At 39.4% G+C, this 21,953-nt stretch overlaps 1 protein-coding gene across 1 annotated transcript; it reads right to left on the reverse strand.

Moving 5' to 3' along the window:
• Positions 1-11,354: 11,354 nt before the first annotated feature.
• LOC145780039 (toll-interacting protein B-like) lies at positions 11,355-21,953 on the reverse strand. Its single transcript, XM_082591747.1, has 7 exons — positions 21,864-21,953; positions 20,809-20,982; positions 20,226-20,408; positions 18,015-18,167; positions 17,212-17,308; positions 16,768-16,886; positions 11,355-14,725 (listed from the first exon to the last, which is right to left on the reverse strand). The coding sequence occupies exons 1-7, from the start codon at positions 21,918-21,920 to the stop codon at positions 14,609-14,611; spliced, it is 900 nt and encodes a 299-aa protein (XP_082447873.1). The 5' UTR covers positions 21,921-21,953; the 3' UTR covers positions 11,355-14,608.

A 21,953-nucleotide genomic window follows, 5' to 3' on the forward strand; every position in this document is an offset into this window, starting at 1 on the left:
ACGGCTGCCGACTTAGTATTGAAAATGTTTGTGGGAAAATTTGTTTGTAATTTTCTCCAACTGGTGCTAGCTTATGCAAGTTAGAGGTTTGTAGTTTAAGGTGATTTGCTTTTTTTCAGTTTAGTCTCGCGTGAGGCAAAATATAAATTAGTTTCCACACAGTAAAAAAAGTTTTGACAGAGCATGCGCCTATTTGCAGTGATGTAATTATTATTTTTAGTAAATTTATAATGCGCACAGCGCCTGATAGAATCAATTGATGTAAATACTGAAAGCTTGACTCAAAACGTGAAAGCAAAATAGTGGGACAAGCTCATTTTTTATTTGTCAGACCGATGGTCTCCCTTCTCACCTTCTGTCAGTCATGTTCTTATTGAGTAAATTATTTTATGTGCTTTTTAATTAGGCTATAGGCGAGTAGGTTACTGCCACTTAACTCCTATTTTGGTACCGTGTTGGAGCAAGTGCAGAAACAGAAATAGGCTACTTCAAAAACTAAATTCCGTTCACATGCATTGCTAGATCTAAATTATAGTCATCTGACCTTGCAATCTTCATTGGCAGAGCACAATGTTTTAGACTTCAAATGGTAAAAGCTACATCGTTTCAATGTTGCAGCATGAAAACAACTTTGAAACTGAAATTCTTATTTCCTTCATGATCAAAATACTTCAATTCAGACTGGATTCTTTTACACCCAGGGTCGTGTGAGCACCATCTTCCCCCTCAAACAAAATTCACTAGTGGGCCCTTCTGTTTAGCAATGGCTCTTAAAAATAGGACAAGAAAGCTTTAGGTTATGGCTGCAAACTCTTTCAATGTAGGGCAAAATTTACATCATCTTCGTTCATCACCTCAGCACAGAGTAGGCTAGATTTGGGTAAAAGTTTGGTTTACAGTAAAATCTAAGTTAGCCTACCATTTCAAAAAAACTTTATTCACAACCACACAAGGATTTCAATAATTAATTTCTTGACAATTTGGATAGCCTATAGTGTGGTATAGCTTTGCAGCTGGCTAGAACTTTGAAAATCTATCTGAGGTGGCCTTACCTTCGGAATATCACATTATTTTGTTAGTTTTTTGTGGGACATCAGAAAGAAAGACCAACTATGCAATATGCATGCCCAACATCGCAGGCTTGGCGAATGAAGCTGAGCGAGCAAAGCGAGCGAGAAAATTTTGCAAACATGAAAAGAAAAACATATTAAATATTAGGCTACAAGTAAAAATACAAGCCAAAAAGCGTTGCACAAATATGCATGGGCCTTTAGGCAGAGATAGGCCCCCAGCCGGGGATTAGCAGTAGGGGAGATGTGGGACCAATGAAACAAAATGGGTATTTTTTCCGTTGTCGCGCGTGATTTTCGCAGTACAGGGCTACTTAAGCGTTTGAGGGAAGCACATCTTCTTACTGTATTTATGCATAGCTAAGGCTTCGGATTGGACCACAGATTAAAAAATTATTTCACTTTTTAAAAGTTCACTTTTTTGTATCATTGGTCCCACCTGGGTGGGACCTTTGCAACACACCATTGGGACCAATGAGACAGGTTTACTACTTACACGAAAACTGTACTTTTTCTGAAGAAAGATTGCATTTCGTGTAAAACCAAAGAACAAGAAGTTTCTAGAACGAACATGGACAGATGGAAGAACGAACAAGCTGATTCAATACAAAATTGTTTAAACAGTAACAGTTGGCTGGGGAGGGGTCGTCACAGACAGCAATGTGATATTGTGACAAGTTTATTGCAAATTTCAAAACACCACACAAGCGTTTCGTTTTGGCAACAGAGGTTGGGTCTGGCAGAAGACATACAATATCACAATGAGACACATAAGCCACATTTTCATTTCCTGGGAACACAAAACAATCCTTCATTTTGTCCGATGTTTTCTCAATTTAGTTTTAAAAACTCCATTTCATAGTCATTATCTTGATCAGGTCCATGTGCAAGCCGGCCGATGAAATGTTTAAATTTAACATCTGCATTTGCATGAACTTTGGCCACTACATAGGTTCCAGCAGAAAGACAATCAGGAATTATGTTTTGCAATGCATTTTCTTTACATGAAACATCACTGGTATCGGTGCAAACACTCTCAACGTCAGTTTCTAGATGAACTTCCACAACACTGCTTGTGTTAGATTCTGAAGATTTTCACAACTGATTTACGTTTTCGTGATTTTTTCTTTCTTCCCTTTGCAACTGCTTTTGGATATGGCCGTATTGAAGATAACAAAATCGAATCATTTTTTTGTAAGGAAGCTGAGGTACAAGGCTCAGTTTCTCCTGTTTGGTGATGCTCATCAGAAGTTACAGAATTCTCACATTGTAGGCTACGTTTCCAGAAATACCTAGATTGATTTGGAGAAATTCATAAATTTAATGAAGTGTGACAACACTTCAGAAAATGGCTCATTTTTCATCCATCCTTCAAGTATCTGCCAAAAGTGGTATGATCAAATTTATGTTTTTTGGCAGCTTTTCTCACAGATAAGTTATATTAAACAATGTCATGCAAAGCATTATTTGAAGCTTCATTTGAAAAATTCCTTTTTAAGCCTTCGGATGGCTTTAACATAGGCATTTTCTGCAAAAAATACTTTCAAATTCAGACAGGGACCTTTGAGACATGGTCTCAATTAACAGTGTCTCAAAGCTCCCCCATCTCAAAAACTTTGAATTAAACGATAGTTTCACAAAACTCGACTTATTATTTCTCATAAAGCCTACCAATCTTGTAAAATACCTTCCTACGTAGTACATGAAAAACTTAGCATTTGCTATAATAAACACTTGAACATAATATTGAAAGTTTTCCAGAAGTACTACATTTTACTTTTGCCTGCCAAAAACATACTTTTGTCTCTCATTTCTGCATTTGCAACAACCTAACTTTCAAACCTCGTGGCAAAGAAGGTTTATGTAATCTCGTTCCAATAACTATCAAAAAAAAAGTTAATTTTTAGTAGGGATCAAAAACGAGCTGTGTTGTATTGGTCCCCTTGTATCATTGGTCCCACATCTCCCCTAGGCTAAATACAGCCTTGTATGATTTAAGCTATTGATTATCGAGCTTTTGTAGCAGCTTTTTCTCTTTTAAACAGTCAAAAGTATTAAGCAGACTAAAATGAGTGGGCCCTAAACAGCCGTGCCCTCTCCGGCCGAGGAGCTGTTAAAACGGCCATATCTGCACCCAAACAAGTGTCACAAAGAGCGATGTCCTCTAATTGTTTTAAGGCTTCATTTTCTGATATGCGATGCAATCGTTTTGAGAAAGAAAATGTGCCTTGACAAACAGACCAAAATCGCTATATCTACGTCACTTATCGCAGAGCCACCTGCTGGGTGTAATAGGCCAGTGCTACTCAGACTTTTTAATACAGCGTAGCCTACTGGGGCAGAGGTACCGTTGTCATTTGACGTAGCCTACTGGTCACACATTAAAAAAAGTGATATTATCATTTTCAATCTTAGTTTGCAATAAACAAATGCACAGTTTTTAACTAACATTTTACCAACGGTGTAGGCTATATGATTTTCTAGTTTTTACAGTACAATCTTTAGCGATATCTTGGCCCAGGGCCATGTGAGCACTATCTTTCCCCCTTCCCAAAATTAACTAGTGGGCCCCTATAGCCTATTTGGTGATGGCGCTTAAAAATAGGACAAGAAAGCATTAGGTTAGGGCCACGAACTCTTGCAATGTCGGAAAAAAATTCACATTCACCATTTTAGCAAAGAGTCTTACTAAGTTACCCTTAGATTAATTAATTAAACTAGGCCTACCATTCAACGTTTTATAGGCAGAGAAAACTTTTTCTCGAACCGTAGAAAATTTCATTATTAGATCACCGCTTCAATGCGTGATGGAAATCTACAGATAAATCTGCATCAGGCATTGCATTGTTAAAACAAACTTAATGTTCAAAGCAAAAAAGCCATCACAATGAACATCTACCGAAGTAAGTTATACTAATTTACAGTACTTAGATAAGCACTGAAAATTAATAGACGGTATTGTTATTAATATCAATTCAATATGATTTCAGTGATTATAATACAATGTAATACAGTAGCGTACGGTATCCAATTAATTAGCGACGACCTTTTAAAGAACACGTTAATTCGAACAGAAATAAGAATTCATCAAAAGTCTCAGTCATTTTAGAAGATGTCACCACCGGTTACAGGACCATCTTTGCTTGTTTCCTTGACAGAGTCAACTCTGATTGATCAATGATCATATAAGCTACGCCTTCGGAGAGTAGCTAGTTGAGAAAATTCAGACAATATGAAACCAAGGAACTTTCAGAAATAATTAATTAAACTACCATTGCATCAGGCAATGGTAGTTTAATTAATTATTTCTGAAAGTTCCTTGGTTTCATATTACCCTTAGATTTTCTGCAAAAAAAACTTTATAAGCTAAGGTGACAACCCAGCCGCTGATTTGCGCAGAAAAAAGTTTGGGAAGGATGAGAGTTTTTAAGTTTATAAAATAAAAGGACAATGCAAAACTTATAGTCAAAAAAAAGGAAAATCATAAACCGAAATTTTTTACAAATATAATTTTGTTTTGGTCACTTTTTGAGCATTTTTAGGAGCAATAATGTTTTATTTTTTCTCAAGATGCACATTTTGTATGACCACAGCTGCAACCTGCAACCAGGGGCGGCGCCAGCCAAAAATAAGTGGGGTGAATAAAAATATTTCGAGGTAATATACTACCGTAAAATAGGGTCACTAAACTTACCGATTACGATGTGATTCATTGCAGCTCGTTTGTGAAATTTATTGAAAAATATACAAAATAAATTGCAAGGGGGAAAAAACTCGTTTTACATTGAGTGCACTCTGAATTATGAAGAATAGATAGAACAGAAATGATCCGTTTTATAAAGCACAAAGATATCAAAAATTACCAAAATCTTGGTGACATATCAAAATTTACTTCTCACGGGTTATGACCACTTGATCGGTGTTTTTAAGGCGTTTTATGGGGCCAAACGCTCCCATACATTTCCTCAGTGACGATCGGTGAGGGAAAGCAAGGAAAGCAGTGCTTACCTTAGCAAAAACTATGCAAAATATAATGACTGAATTCTAGGTTTAACTAATTATTTTTATCACGTCTATTTTAACTTGAAAATTACTGTATTCGTGACTAGAATTACTTGTAACGCTTGTGAGTAGTCTAAGTCCTCACCAAACCGGATGTCTTGCCTATAAATGCCAATTGACGCAAACGCTTCTGTCAGAAACAATCACTGAGGCTCCAAGTAAGCAACTATCAAACTTGCTTTCCCAGATTCAAAAATGTCAAAAAACGCCTTCGTTTTAACCAATCCTCACCCGTTTTGCAAAACGTCACCAGCTGCTTAGCCAATCAGATGTGTTATGGTTATGGTAGGTTAGTTGTGCTTTCCCAGTGACGTCAATGCGTACATTCGCTAGAGCGACTAGACTAACTCGTCAGAATGGTATCTCGTCACGGTACACGCACACTCGCACAGCATCATAATGCCAAAAAGCTTGTTGCTGTTTTTTGATGTCTCCTCGCCATGTACTTTAGCCTACTGTACTAGCTTTCATAGTCATGTCTTTGCCCTTTTTACAGCGTTGATATAACGTTACTTCGCCAATGAACGTTCAGGTGCGGATGCAATATTTAGTTTGTTAAGCTTCTATACGCAGGAGGCAAACTTATCCAGCTTTTTGTACAAATTGCTTGCGGTTGTAATGTTTAGGCCTAAGTGTTAGTTTTTGTAGTGTAGGCTTAACTGAATATCTGAGAATGAACATTCATGACGAATTAAACATTTAGACAACTATTATTCCATGTCTAACACAGGATTTTGGTCCTGCAACGTTAAAATTAAGATTGTTCATGACTTCTAAACATTAAATGGATGTATGATCACGACATAGGCGAAGCACAATTTTACAGATTTTGATTTTTGATTTGTTTTGGAAATGCTCTCAGAGCGCACCAAATTGGAAGTGTTTTTCAAAAATTTCTGGGGGAGGCCCCCCAGACCCCCCGCTGGAAGTGTTGCCTTCGGCAACACGCCTTCGGGCTTCGCCCGACGGTTACGCCCTTCGTGCCTACTACCTTGCTGCAGCATATTTCCAAGTTGCTTTCCCAACGGTTTAAGCCACCGAACGTCACTGCATTTCCTCTGCTGTCCATAGAATTGCCGACTATAGGTCTTGATGTTAGCAAGCATGTCGTTATTTCATGTCATGGAGCTGCTGCAATGATAGGCGGCCTCATAAAAATTTATTGGGTGGCCTCTTAAACACAATTTTAAAAAACCTGGCTGCACAATAATAGCCATTGGTTAAACACTGCACTGGAGTTTTATTTTGCGCTTGCAGGTCAGTTTAAATGCTTCCACCAATTTTGAAGATCAGTGTTAATTTAGGCTATCGGCAATGTCTCGCTCACTGCTGATCTGCACCAGATGTTCAAGTCTATGTGATGACATATGGCAGCTCACAGATAATTGTTTATTATCTTAACTTTGCTGTGAATACGTTCACAAGATGCCACAATCACGGCAAAGTAGCAACAATACCAATATTTTTGAAACAAATCGCTGTAGGCTACTAATGATTAAGATCGTTTTGTCCAAACAATGGGAAACTCAAACTGGGGAGCAGATGGGCACACACTGAAGCAAACAGCACTGGCTTTTTGTTATTCGACCGCTGAATACTACGCTCCAATTATAATTGACTCCGAATTAAACCAAGGCATGTAGAATCATAACTGGCACACTCCGTCCAACACCAATCTACGAACTCTATAACATAGCAACTATAGCTCCACCTCATATCCCAAGAGAAGTCGCTACAAAAAAAAGGAAAGAGTAAGACAAATATCCGACTTACGCTACCCTCTCTATGAACACAAACGTATTCCAACAAGACGCAAGTCACTCAAGAGCTTCATCAAAGTTGGCCCATTGGAACACACAAGCGCGGCAGCTGCACGATTAGAAATGTGGACCTCTGAGCCCGATAGGACACAATATCCTGCCATCCCAAGTCCTTCCGAAAGTCTTCAACAAACTCCCACCCTTGAGAGAAGGGAGTGGTGCTGTCTAAATAGAGCTCGCTGCGGAGTCGGGAGAAATAAAAGCAACCTTTTCCGATGGAAGATGACTCCTGACCCAACGTGTGATTGCGGCTTAGACAATCAGACGATGAAGCACATCCACACCAACTGCCCCCTTAGCCCTTCATGTGATGACAACGACCTCAAAAATATCACAAACAATGCTCTTGTGACGTTTGGCTTCAATCCCCGCAAGCCCGCGCGAGAAACTAAATTAGTCTCGCGCTTGCCTTCAGATGATCTCACATTTTTTGTAAGTTACACGTTTCGTTTTTTGACTACGTTGAGAAAAATTCATGAGTTTTTAGTTGGTTGAGTTACAGGACGGTTATGTATTTTTTTGCTTATCACTAGAGAGAAGAAACTGAATTAATAAAACAAAAGTGCACAATTATTGTTTCTCTTCATTTTGCAAGGCGTTGAAAACTGAGACCGAAGAAAGAAAAGTGAACAAGTAGCCCGTTCGCGCACATTGGTGACCCCGACGTGATCTTTTGGACGTGATTACAATGTTTTAACGTTATAGAAACTACATTGAACAACCGTAAATACTTCAACGAAGCAGAGGAAGATGGACAAACAATTTCAAAGGAAAGTTCTAAAAAAGAGACGATTTTCCAGTCAATTCATTTTAAGAAGAAAGAAGGACTTACAAAGGAGAAGAGAACATATAAACTGAATATTTATTGTACTGTAGTTTGTAAACGAAAAATCTCAAACTAAACTTACGGATGCAAGCGGGTATATTTTTTTTATATTGAGTGCAGTTTTGTTGATAAATTCGTTAGTATCGCTTCTACATGTCATTCAGGGTGTTGTTGTTAGCATACATAAGTAAATACTGTTAATTATACTTCATATATATTTAAAACGCTTTCCTCTACCCCGCACAGGTTCCTTTCTACACTTATGTACTGGCAGGATTGAATAACAATCCTGGCGGCGTCGCACCAGTCAGATTTATAATTCCGAATCGCTGTGGCACATCCAGAAAGAATGGATTTGTGGCCGATGAGATCCGAGCTGACAAATAAAAGCATTCGAGGGACCCTTAGACATGTGCTAGAGGTTTGATGGAATTGAAAGCAAATACTTGAGGATAAGTATTTAAGTATAAGTATTTAACAACATTACACACAGCACACCTGGTACTATGAGCTAAGTTGGTAAATTTTATAGCGAATTGCTGTCCGATGAATTTCAGAGGTTTCTTAACAGAAATCTTACGGACGGAGTCATGTTATGCCTTGTACAAATCCTAGTTTGAACAACGTTTAGGTGATCTTCAGTTGTTATGTTATTGTCGCTTTTTTATGTATTGCATTATTTTGTACATCATTCATCTTTTGTCGATTCACCATTTTTGTTTGGAAAATCACATGGTTCATCTGGGGGAGGGCTGGTGTGACGTTTGGCTTCAATCCCCGCAAGCCCGCGCGAGAAACTAAATTAGTCTCGCGCTTGCCTTCAGATGATCTCACATTTTTTGTAAGTTACACGTTTCATTTTTTGACTACGTTGAGAAAAATTCATGAGTTTTTAGTTGGTTGAGTTACAGGACGGTTATGTATTTTTTGCTTATCACTAGAGAGAAGAAACTGAATTAATAAAACAAAAGTGCACAATTATTGTTTCTCTTCATTTTGCAAGGCGTTGAAAACTGAGACCGAAGAAAGAAAAGTGAACAAGTAGCCCGTTCGCGCACACTCTTACCAGGCTCCGACTCTGACGTGACAAGCTATGAATGAATGAATGTCCAAACAATTTCAAAAGTGAAGGCAAATACAACCACGAGGCCTTGGTCAATCTATTTTTGGTGCTTTTGAAATAGCCTACTAGTTTCCACTTTTTTTAGATCCGAAGGTTTCATTGAGTCATTGCGCACAACCTTACAAACGAAACATTGCAGTTTCTGCACACTAGCATGATGTGATACTGTAGAGCCAAACTTTGACTACATAGTATTGTCAAACTAGAACAATTTTTACCGCCAACGCTTTTGCACTTCTTAAATAACTTTTGTCAGAATCGGAATCAATTAAGCTATATCTGAAAGTAATATTGTTTCTTCTTTATTTAAAAATTAAGTTATAGGCTAAGGATAGAAAACCTTTTTTATTGCATGGGTCACAAAAGAGACCTTAATTCTTGAAAAACAAAAGAATAAGTCATAAATGTAATTAGGCTACATGTTATAACTTACTGGTTGCCGTATCTTCTCTACAAGTCTTATCATTTTTGCCTGGTAATACGTAGTTTTTGGTTCACACATGCAGCACTCCTGAGCTGCGACGATTCTGTGCGTTTGATTGTATAAAATTCAAATGCTAAAATAAGAAATCACACGAATATGAACGACTAAACAACTTTAACAAACTATTGCAAATCTGTTCATGGTTTGAAATAAACTTGGCAAGGAGTTCCACCACTGGTGGTGATCACTTTTTAACGAACGTTGTAAAGATTATATTTTCAGAGTGGGTTTCAAGTTCAACAGCATGAAAGTCTGCTTTAAAACTTGAAATTTGTTTTAAAACTGCATTGGATGTCAACTGTTTTAACTGCGCATGGTGGATCTCAAACCCCACGTTGAGTGAGCGTGCTGCTGCTGCTCGAGAAGTCGTAACACAACAAAAGACCGAGAATCCGTAAAACAAAATAATCGCCAGAAACATGAAAACGTAAGTGTGGTGATTCCCCCTACGACACAATGTTGCTTTTGCAGTAGCCTACAATTTGCATACTGTACTGTAACAGATTAGTACTGTAATAGTGACGAAATAGGCAAATAGGCTACAAAGTAGGCTAATTAAGATAAACTTTGTAACGAATCGTAGCCTACGCAGTACGGTATGCATGTTTATTCGAAGCATATTGTCTCTGCTGTTAGGCTACGTAATGTACGACGTACCATTTGAGGGAAATTCTTAGGATATTAAAAGTAGGGGAGACCGGGGCTAATTGTAACATTTTTTGAATTATTTATTATATGTCTGTAAAAACAAGTCTGAACGAATTTTTTGGAGATTAGTTGTATAGGTAGACTATTTACGCATATTATTCCACCTAAGGCCCTGTGATATGTATTAAGAATTTTGAGAAAATTGGCCTAGAAAAACTTCAATCGGGCGTTACAACTTTCCCCGGATCTGGGGCAAGTTGTAATACGGGCAGGGGCAAGTTGTAACAGAATATTTTTGCTGCTAATAAATAGCAAACACTTTACTGAACATTCACTTTTGCTCAAGAAAGGTTTATTCACTCCTCAAGGTCAGAAAATGTTCACCAGAAGGTACACACTGAAGCAAAACTGCACACCATGTAATAGGCATTACAAAAATTCAAATTTTTTTTTACTCCTAACAAAAGTGACAATAATACTTTGGCAAACCCTTGGTACATTAAGAATGCGACCAACCATGGCACTTTTCACACCTGACCCAGTTTTCTCCCGGTCTACTGTTCGAATACGCTTCGGAGCACACCAAACAATACCATTCGGTTTTCTTCGAGCAGCCTTGTTTCTTTTCAAAAGTAAGCTTTCGCTTCTTTGTGTGCTTAGATTTGGAAGCATGTTGCTCTTCTTCAAGCTTCTCTTTTTCCGGTGTGTCTGTCAAGATTGCAGACTGCTTAGTTTTGCGTTTCTTTGCCCCAACTTTTGTAGGTGCAGCCTTAGGCAATCCTCCCATTACTTGGATAGGAGAAAACACTGCTGAACCAGCACTCAAAGAAACAGAAGGACTCGATGTTTCACTTGAACGAAGAGAAGTAGAAGGTGTTGCAACTGAAGGTTGATCAGTAGAAACATCCTCACTTGGAGTAGACATAGGCCTACAGGTGTTCAATGTTTTTTCTTACAATCAGTAAGCTATCTTAGGTAGGCAAGTTAAATTTACCTTTAACTTTCTTAACCAGTCTGTACAAAGTCACATGGCATATGTTGTAGGCTAATCTTTGGCAATTTTTCGAATAGACTCATTTCCAGTGATGGCTTCCTCAGCAGCACGTTTTGACACAGCAGGTGGAATCTTCCCACGTTCACTTTTTTTTATAATTACGCATAATTGTAATAGTTACCAAGTAATCATAGTTCATTTAATGCCAAAGAACATAACACAGCTCTTGTTTCTCGGCAGCCGATTTGTAGCAAGAATTGACAGCGATAGACACCGTGTTTCGCCCATGAGGCTGGGCTCGTCAGTATCGCACCACTAGTGTTAAACTGTTTTATTTGCATCAACAGCGCACGGGTACAAATAATTGACACGGCGAGAGAGCACAAACAAACATAGCCAGGTCGAAGACTTTAGAAAACCGGCCTGCCACACCCCGCGGCGGCGGGGAGCGGCGTGATTTAGGGGTGACGATGCACCCGGAGGGGTAAGTCCACCAGCTTAGGTCGCGGGGGCCAGGCTGGGGAGTCGAGGTACCTGTGGAGGGAGAGTGTGGATCGAAAACGTTACATGACCCGTCCGCAAATTTAGAATGGCGGAGCGGGCCAGGGAGACAGGCTCTTTCTGCATTGCCCAGAAAGATGGCCTGCGACGGGCCGGGCGACCCGTCGCGTGTGGACGCTGGAACCGGCAGTAATTGACCGCCGGGCGGCGCCCACGTCTCCCTCACGCGACCTCGGCGCAGGTACTTGACTCTTATACCCGGTCTGCCAGTAGGCAGAGCGGATATAATTGGGGTCTACCACGAGGAAGAGAGTCAACCATTTAAGGATAATTTGGTTCTCGTGGCAAACAAAATTCAAATAAAAATGTGGAGCAGAGGCTCGATTAATCAATAGAAACAAAAAATATAGGTGGGATTGTAATACATACTCACTGGAGAAGAGTTAGGGTTAGGGTACAATGATATTCGACCACCGCTTTACCAGTCAGTTTAACTCTTATCTTTGTGGAAACAAAGAAAGAGCCAACAAAACCAGCAGGCGCCAGGGCAGAGGACATGTGAAGAGAGGGGCGTTCTTCCCGGCTATCAGCACAAGGCTGAGCACTCGCTAGTACAGCGAGCAGCTGCGATTCGCTAACCATAACGGTGTAGCTTCCACGCAAGCCATTCAGACTTTCCAATCAACGATATGTTTCTCGGCAGCCGATTTGTAGCAAGAATCCGCTCGCTGCACTAGCGAGTGCTCAGCCTTGTGCTGATAGCCGGGAAGAACGCCCCTCTCTTCACATAACACAGCTCTTGTTACATCTTGCCCCATTAGCAGTTAGCCATAAACTGTTCGATATTTCACCAACAAAATGCCACATATTTTTGGTCATCTTTAATTTTTTAAATACCTAAGTAAATAGTTATATCAAAAAAAAAAGACCAGCCCTCTAGCTTACTTTTTCTTGTCGTAGTAACTACAAGTTTATTTTTCTAAAATTTTACTTTCAGTAGGCAAAAAATGCTTTTCGTTATAACTCAACTGTACGGAGAGATATTGAAACGAGGGTTTCTCTGTAACTTAGTTACAATACACTTGATAGAGGGCGCAAAAGAAAAATATATTTTTCTGTTTAGTTGGGGAGAAAATGATAGTGTTACAACTTACCCCTGTTACTTTTAGCCCCGGTCTCCCCTATTTGCTAACTTTAGCATTGATTTGCTGTAACTTTGTAGTAGGCTACAAACAATTCATTGCAAATGTGTTTTTTAGCACTTAAGCTCTGTTCCATCATTCTTCCATTCGTCTCCACTTACAATTAACATCTTAATTCTTGATCCATTCATAGGTTTGAAATATCTTTTGCCGTATCTTAAGGTAGTTGGCACTTCGCACTTTGTGTTCGCAAAGTCTGCAGTAAGGTTGCCTTGTAACTTAATACGATCCTCATATTTGTGTGGAATCTCACACGCGGAAGCTATGCATGCTGCAGTAAAGAATAATGCCGCGACTCTTTTGCTTGAAAAAAGTGAATCAAATCCGCAAATCACCTATCAGACGGCGGTGGCAGATGAAACGAACTGGAATTTACGCAAAAGAGAGGAATTCTGCTGTGACGGATAAAAAGGTGAGGAACGAAGACGGATAGATAAATTTTACTGTAATTATATTGCTGTTTAACTTTGAGGTTAACTGCTCACGAATATACAGTATATAACTCTACGGTAGCGCTACCATTAAGTGTTTTGAACAATAATTAACCATATCAAGCTTGGCAACAATTAAATGATTAAAAACAATACAACAGAATTTCACTCTTATCTCCAAAAAATCAATAATTTACCATGCATTGGATGCTCAACAAAGACTATTGGGTACAAAAATCCAACTTCATGCTACACTGCTCAATACTCATATATACCAGTCAATTGCACTGTGCGGTTGCTTCGTAAACACTCAAAAAGCAATCGCATTTGTGTAAAAATAACGCTGGTTGTACCCGCCCTAACACCAGGTGGTTTGAATTGGGAAAGTAGCGAATTCAATGTCCACTTTCAAGCATGTCCCCTGCTGTCTTGCAAAGACACACCTTCGTACACTCGGTGTCGAACCGGGGTCCTTTCGAGCACAGCACAGGAGCTCTCACCACTCGTCCACAGGCAACAAAAACAAAGCTGATTATTGAAATTAGCACAGAAATACGTTAAGCGAAATTAAAATTAGGGTCAGTAAAAGAGACCACATGCATGCAATTGTCGAAACAAGGTTAAGTCAACGGATCGACATTCGTGAGTGCGCTAATCCTTGAGGGATTTCCAACACGGAATAAAACTAAGCTATAACAGAAATATACAAGCGTTGAAAAATGAGTGCAAGTCGCCCTTGTTGATCTAAAATTCACTTGTAATATGCGTTCGTCTAAGAAGTAACTCAGTGAAGAATGAAGATTATAAAAATTGGCAGTTTTTGTTGCGAATCAATCATTTTCTGAGACTTGGCAAAACAAAATCTACCAAAATGTTGCATATTGAAATTACCATTTACAGATTCCTTTGCTGGAAGTTACTTAATAATTTAAAAGCACGTGTTAAAAAATTAATCTTAAATAAGCGAAGCAGCTATCTTGCAAACGTATGAGCCGCAGTGCAGCAACACGGTAGCGGCATTTCAATCGTCACTTGCTGTAGCAACGTTCTAAGACAAATATGTAAAACTATCTTTCTTGGTGAAAGAACTCACATAAACAGCTCTTATGCCGAAACTCTGATCACATGATCAAGAATTTACAAAACGCATCTTGAAAATAACATAACACAAGTAACGAAAAAAACTTTTAAGCAAAACGGGTTTAAAAAATCGAAACTGTTCAACCACGCTGATCTGAACAAACGTCAATTGGCATAAATCAAAATATTTTAAATCGTCAAAGCTGAACAGAGCCTGTGTCATCGTTTTGGAGGTGATGAACCAAATCTTTCGTCAAGGAAGAGACGAAGGGTTCATAATGAAGAGGTGTTTATTGTGCTTAGAATGTCAAGAGGACAATAGAGTTGCATTCCAGTTGACCAACTTTAACCAGATGGCAAGCAATTATCACATACTGAGCAGAGAGTTAATAGCTGCGTCTTTGTTTCCTCTGCTCGCCTCCAGCACGGTGCGAATGGCGTCATCTTCCATGGCAGGAAAGAGCTCTTTCAATTGAGCGACGTCCTACAGAAAATAAACAAAACTCTTTTTTAAAACTTGACATTTCTTGCACTGATTTAAAAACATTTTAATGCAATTTGTTCTGAACAAAGAAGTGTTGGCACTGCACGTCAAGCAGTTAACGTTTTCATTTTATTATACAATTTGGGTAGAGAGGTAACTCTTTTAAACCATAAACAGACATAACTCAGCAACAACACTACATTTAACATTATAAAAACAAAAAACAAAAAGCGAACGTTTTCGGCTAGTCATATAGCCCTTTTCAAGCCTATAAGAAAATACATTATTAAAAGAAATGCTAAAGAATCATATAGTATCACAGCAAAAATATGGTCAAAGCTAAACATTTGAGAAACTGCCTCGCTCACACAAAATGATAACTGAAAATTACACAGCACAACGGGTCAAGTATTTCAGAGGTAAAATTAATTGATTGTTCAGACAAGGACTCAGGCAGATTACGCAAGAAAGACAGAAGCACAAGAGATAGTGGCACAAAACAAAGTAAATGCGAGAAACACAAGACGTGATAATTCAATCAAAAAACTGCTAAAAGGTAAGAAGCTCCGCAAGCAAATAATTGCCTGTTGAGCCCTGGGTTTAAAGATTTGATGATCAATGCCTCGTGAATCTTGGTGTCGAATTCGGACAAACACTTACGAACAATTTTGAAAGACTGCAAAGACGGTTTATTGTTAGAGCACGATTGGCAGTTTCTAATATGGTCTTTAATTGCACTGTTTTTATTAAAATTAGCTAAATTCAAATGCTCTCCCACTCTCGTCACCAAATGCCTCGTGAATCTTGGTGTCGAATTCGGACAAACACTTACGAACAATTTTGAAAGACTGCAAAGACGGTTTATTGTTAGAGCACGATTGGCAGTTTCTAATATGGTCTTTAATTGCACTGTTTTTATTAAAATTAGCTAAATTCAAATGCTCTCCCACTCTCGTCACCAAATGTCGTGTGGTCATATCGTCATACGTTGGTATGACCACACGACATTTGGTGACGAGAGTGGGAGAGCATTTGAATTTAGCTAATTTTAATAAAAACAGTGCAATTAAAGACCATATTAGAAACTGCCAATCGTGCTCTAACAATAAACCGTCTTTGCAGTCTTTCAAAATTGTTCTTAAGTGTTTGTCCGAATTCGACACCAAGATTCACGAGGCATTGATCATCAAATCTTTAAACCCAGGGCTCAACAGGCAATTATTTGCTTGCGGAGCTTCTTACCTTTTAGCAGTTTTTTGATTGAATTATCACGTCTTGTGTTTCTCGCATTTACTTTGTTTTGTGCCACTATCTCTTGTGCTTCTGTCTTTCTTGCGTAATCTGCCTGAGTCCTTGTCTGAACAATCAATTAATTTTACCTCTGAAATACTTGACCCGTTGTGCTGTGTAATTTTCAGTTATCATTTTGTGTGAGCGAGGCAGTTTCTCAAATGTTTAGCTTTGACCATATTTTTGCTGTGATACTATATGATTCTTTAGCATTTCTTTTAATAATGTATTTTCTTATAGGCTTGAAAAGGGCTATATGACTAGCCGAAAACGTTCGCTTTTTGTTTTTTGTTTTTATAATGTTAAATGTAGTGTTGTTGCTGAGTTATGTCTGTTTATGGTTTTCATTTTAAATCTAGAAACAAGCTTTAAAGATAAACAAGAGCGAGCATTTTATGAATTATGCACTTCTTTTGAAACCAAAAAGTATCAAATGACAGTCACTTCTTTTCTCTATGCAATGATTAACAAAATCTTCTTGCACTGCCATTTGCGAAATGAACCACTTGCTATGCCGTGGCAATGTGGCTTTGTTGCCACTGTTTCGCTTCCAAAATACATTGAATTTTTTTTCCGTTTAAGGAAAAACGTGACCTCAATTCCAAACTCAAGAATTGATAAGCAATGTTTAAGCAAGTTGCAGGACGGTAATCCGTAGCAATTCGGCAGAAAGCATAACATTCCCTTGAACCACGCTACCCAATGTCAGTTCCATGGCTTTTCATGCTGAAATAAATCCTGCAAACACTTACTGCATCCGTAAACAAAGGGCCTGCTGGAACAGGAACAGCTTGGGGTTGCTGCGGAGGAACACCTTGTTGCATAGCCGCTGTACCTTGCTGGTTGGGTGGTGGATAATAGTTTGGAGCACCTGAAAAGTTTTTAACGTTAATACAATCAGGCTTAAAATTTCACGAACCGACATGTATAAGTAAGTTTTCATAGATCACAAAGTTCCTTTTTTTGTCCTATCCAGGATTACACCTGGTGGTTGAAGATTTAGTTTAAGTGGGCGGGAAGGCAAGGAAGCCAATCTTCGTGTCCACCTTCACTCCTTCAGACACGCCTTTAAGTGTGATTGAACATTGATTTGTACCTGATGCAATTCCTGCAAGTGCTGTTTCTACAATAATCATTCGCCTTATTTGAGTTTTATTACATGATTCAAAATTTAATCATGTTTCACTTTTAGTTACCTGCTACTTGGGGATAATATTGAGGAGTCGCATAAATCATTGGTTGAGGAAATCCACCAGGTGGCATCACGGGGCGGTCAAACTTTTGCTGTACTTTCTGAAAAGATAATATGGTAGGAAAATAATCCATGCCAACCTGTGACTCTTAGTGCAGGTGGCTACGTCACATTAACCGTTTGTGCAATACTGTTCTAATCACACAAAATGATGAAAAGGGCCAATCCAGATAGCACATTAGTCGTTTCTGCAGACGTTGAATCAATGTAAAATGTGGCTGATTTACGGTCTAGAAATGCACCTTAAAAAAGCGGTCGCTACACTAAAAAACTGCACAACAATGACACTTCTAGAAAAATCAACATGGAAAGACCAGATATTTCATCAGATGTGTACAATTTACTCCAGCACTGTCAACCCACGTCTGCTTCTGTAGAAAGAAGTTTTTTGATGCCTTCCAAACTTGTGGCGAAGGACAGAAACTTTAATGCCGAAAATGTGAAACATTACATTTCAATCTTGTTCTTGGTAAACGTGATGTTCATTGTGGGTGGAGAATGGAGATAGTTACCTACTTATACAGCAATCAGACTAGACTAATATGTTCTATTGAGGATTTCAATTCACTCAGTCAAATTTTCGCTTGATTAATAAAGTCTTTTTTTTTTCGAGTTTTAGATCAATAAACACTCGCTCTACCTCTACGTAATCACTGACAGTGCTAAAAATCGTGTTTCCGTCCTATAATTATTAAAGTTTTCACTAAATTAGGCAAAGAAGTCAGTCTCATTGAGCCTTTATATTACCTTTTTGGAGATCACTACATGTAACGTTCCTTCCTGTTCCTCGCCCAGCTTTCCATTTAGAGGCCACCAATCATCAACTGGCTCTCCATCCTTCACTGTGGGTGGGAGGGTGATGTCAACCCAAGCTATACGACTGTCTGAACTCAATGCTCGCTGTGTATTTGAAAGATGAATAAATTTAAGTTTTGTAATTGTATCTGGTCGCCTCCCACGTAGCTAATTAATGGAATTTAAACTACAAGTTTTCGACAGTTTTATATTAATTATGCAAAACTACAAAACAATAGCACGTTAGTAAAATGAACAAGAACGTTCTTAAATAAAAAAAAATCACAATTGTTACTGTTTAGGTTACGTGAAATATTAACACCATGCCACACTATGGCATGTTTGGCGAATTAACGTTTCAGTGCATGCTGTATTGTTCTATTTAAGTGTAGCAACAAGTCCGATCATGTATGTTCATGTTGACCCAACAAAGTTTTTATCCACTAGTTTTTACAAAATTTAGAAAACTACTGAATACAAATTACTACGAAAATTTATGAAATAGTGATGTTCTTCTAGAGCAGGGGTCCGCAAATACTTTTTGGCGCGACCCAAAAAACAATCGTTCGAAATCTTTGCGACCCAAATGTTCAGGAAGTATGTAATTTTGCGCAAAACACTTTGCAGATTAGTATCAATTTCAATACGGTCGTCCCCGCTTATTAAGCCCACATCGGGACCGGACGATTTTGGCTTATTAAGCTGGGGACAATTTTCTACCACTTCTACACCTTCAGTAATTCCGAAACGGACCAAATTGGTCTTAATAAGCGGGTGGACCTATTACTCGTGGGCATCGTCGTCGACGTACAGGCCTCTGGGGCCGAGGGTCTACTCTATCCTTTTACTACCCAAGACTCACGATGTTCCCGGACTACACTGGAAGGCTACTAGAGGGCAGCAGCCAGTCTTTGATTTCATAATCAATGGCACGTAGACCTTCCACTCCATTAGGTGGCTTGAAGATCGTACAGTCATTGATGATGTGGTCTGCGGTCTGTTCCTCGGCACCACATTCACAGGCCATTCCCCATTGGTGCATGGTTGAGCGGAAAGCCCGACGCCCATATGAAGACGGTTGAGGCGAACTCATGCCTGTCTTGGTAGTGTCAGGCCGATGGGGCGTGTGTTGCGTCGGGGATGAACAAATGGAGTCTGGTGGTACTTGACTTCCCTTCAGAATTCCATTTACAGTCTGCGGCTATAAGCCGCAGAGATGTCTTGTTCATCAGCTTCGTTGATCAGAAGTTGAGCGGCTGGCACGAATGGGTGTCTTGATTTCAGTCGATGGGGATTGAGGGTGCTCGTTTGGGAGAGCAGAGATCTTGCGAGAGACAGAGTGGATTCTTCGCGACGAAGCTCAGAAGATTGGATACCAGCGAGAATGGGGATATTGTCCAAAGGTATGGGACGCAGGCATCCGGTCACTGTTCGAAGGGCGCTTTTTATGACAGTGTCGATGTTGTGGTAGTGAGCACTGCAGCACCAAACAGGTGCACAGTACTCTGCTGAAGAGTAGACAAGGGCTAAGGCTGCTATAGTGTCAGCCCTCTCCCCCCTATAGCTGGAGCCTGCCAGGCGCTTGAGTAGCGCAGCGCGGGATGTCAGTTTTTTGCGCACTGACACCAAATGGTGGTGGTATGTGAGCGATCTGTCTAGTGTCACCCCAAGATATTTTAGTTCGGGCAGAAGGACAGAGGTTTTTCATTGTTCTGAGCATGTAGCTCACGATCAGATTCCTGATTGTGGAGGTGGAAAGCTGCTGCCAAAGTTTTTGTTTTGCTGACTTTCAGTCGCCAGTTTTGGAGATAAGCTGAGAGTTTTCATGCCCTGGCTCAAGGTGTCTTCCAGGCTTTATAACCGTGGGCTTAACGACTGTACTACAATCGAAAGTATAAATTTTCTTGTACCAAATTGTACGAAACTCAGCACATTAATGACTATATAATTATATTTATTTTTGCCATACAAGTTATATTTATAATAAGTTTAAACCGTTTTGTGACCCACTGTGGATAGTCTCGTGACCCAAATTTGGGTCGCGACCCACTATTTGCGGACCCCTGTTCTAGAGAACACTTTGAAAAATGTTATTTAGTATCACTGATATAAGCTTTTGCGTATTTACAAAGCTAAAAAGTACATAACATCTTTCCATCTTACCGCATCAAAAACTTCTAAATATATAGTTTTTATTTGTTCTGAATAAGGAACTGATATTGATTTTGTCCAGTGAGGATTCTTAGCTCCGTTAGTATCGATGTCGGTATCATAAACATTGTGGTTGATGCGGACACGGCAGTATGGATCCATTCTGACCATTCCATAATTCTTGTTCAGTTTCGCCTAGATGGTGATGGCAGTGTTTGATTGTTTATTTACAATTTATGTAGGTAACAAAACTCCCATACAAGTTAATAAATGAAGATCATCATCATCAGCATCGGTATTGCGAATGCCAAGTTTCGATAACGGTTGGGGAGCGTTCACAACTGACGTCAACCACTTTCTGGCCATTTGTCTGTCTCTTTTCTGAGGGGTTTTTCTTAAGCTTCACGATAAACCATGACGCCGCAAAGCAACTAGATAAATTATATAGGTCACCAACTCACCACTGTTCCGAACAGCTAAACTTTCGCTACCGTCGCCACTTGGGCTCGCCCAGATGTCGTGTACCGATATACATGGCATAGGACAAAGCAAGAACAGAAAAATGTGAAAGATTTGTCAACATGATATACAATACCTCCATGACTGAAACAAATAGACGCTCGGAAACATAGACAGATTGCTGCATCATGGTCTGTTGCTGAACCTGCTGCCTTGCAATTTGATGAGCAATGAGTTCATCTCTTGCTACTTGTGTTTGACCCGGAGCCGAAACTTGCAAGAAGCCATTTGGCAAATCACCAAGAAATAACTGCAAATACGCTTAGTTTAATTGCATTAGAAAATCAACCAATTGTAATTATAGTCCATTTGAAGCTGAGCTTTGAACCTTCAGCACAGACAGTTGAACACACTTCAAGAGCACTATATACCTCTCCATTACGTAGCAGCTAGAGAACAATATATACACAATAGTCAATATACATACATTATACAAGCATAAACTTTTAATTCTATGTCGTCATCTTTGTGTGAGTCTCTGGGGTCGAGAGTCAATGCTTTTACCACCCCAGACTTACGATCTTCTCGGACTGAGCTGAAAAGCTACTAGAGAGCAGCCAGTCTTTAATTTCATTATCTAAGACACGCAGACCTTCCACTCCATTAGGTGGCTTAAAGATGGTGCAATCGTTGATTATGTGGTCTGCAGTTTGTTCCTCAGCACCACATTTACAAGTAGAAGAAAAAGCTATTTCCCATTGGTGCATGGTTGAGCGAAAAGCCTGAGCCCGTAGGGAGACAGTTAAGGCACACCCACGCCTGTCTTTGTAGCGTCAGGCTAGTGGGAGGAGTGTCGGCATCAGGAATAAATGAATGGAGTCTGGTGGTGCTTGACTTTCCTTGAGAGTTCCATTTATGGTCTGCCCAATCAGCTGCAGAGCTAGATGTCTTGTCCATCAGCTGCGTTGATCACCAGTTAAGCAGCTGGCACAAATGGGTGTCTTGATTTCAGTTGACTCTTGGGGGAGCAGAGATCTTGAAAATAGAGCAGATATTTGGGCTCCAATGCCCATTGACCGAGTGACAATAAAAGTGGCAAAACATTTTTCTCAAGCATAATTTTTGTTCATTTTAACAACCAGTTCAATACAATAGTGAATTTATAAACAATTGATGAAAGATATTGCTCACCGGTCCATGCTTTGTGTTCCGATGATTTGGATCAGATGTGCTTTCCTCAGCTGCCATTGAACCAGATAAATACTGAATTTACACTATGAC

This window comes from Aplidium turbinatum, chromosome 1, assembly GCF_918807975.1.
Source record: "Aplidium turbinatum chromosome 1, kaAplTurb1.1, whole genome shotgun sequence".
Taxonomy (NCBI): Eukaryota; Metazoa; Chordata; class Ascidiacea; order Aplousobranchia; family Polyclinidae; genus Aplidium; species Aplidium turbinatum.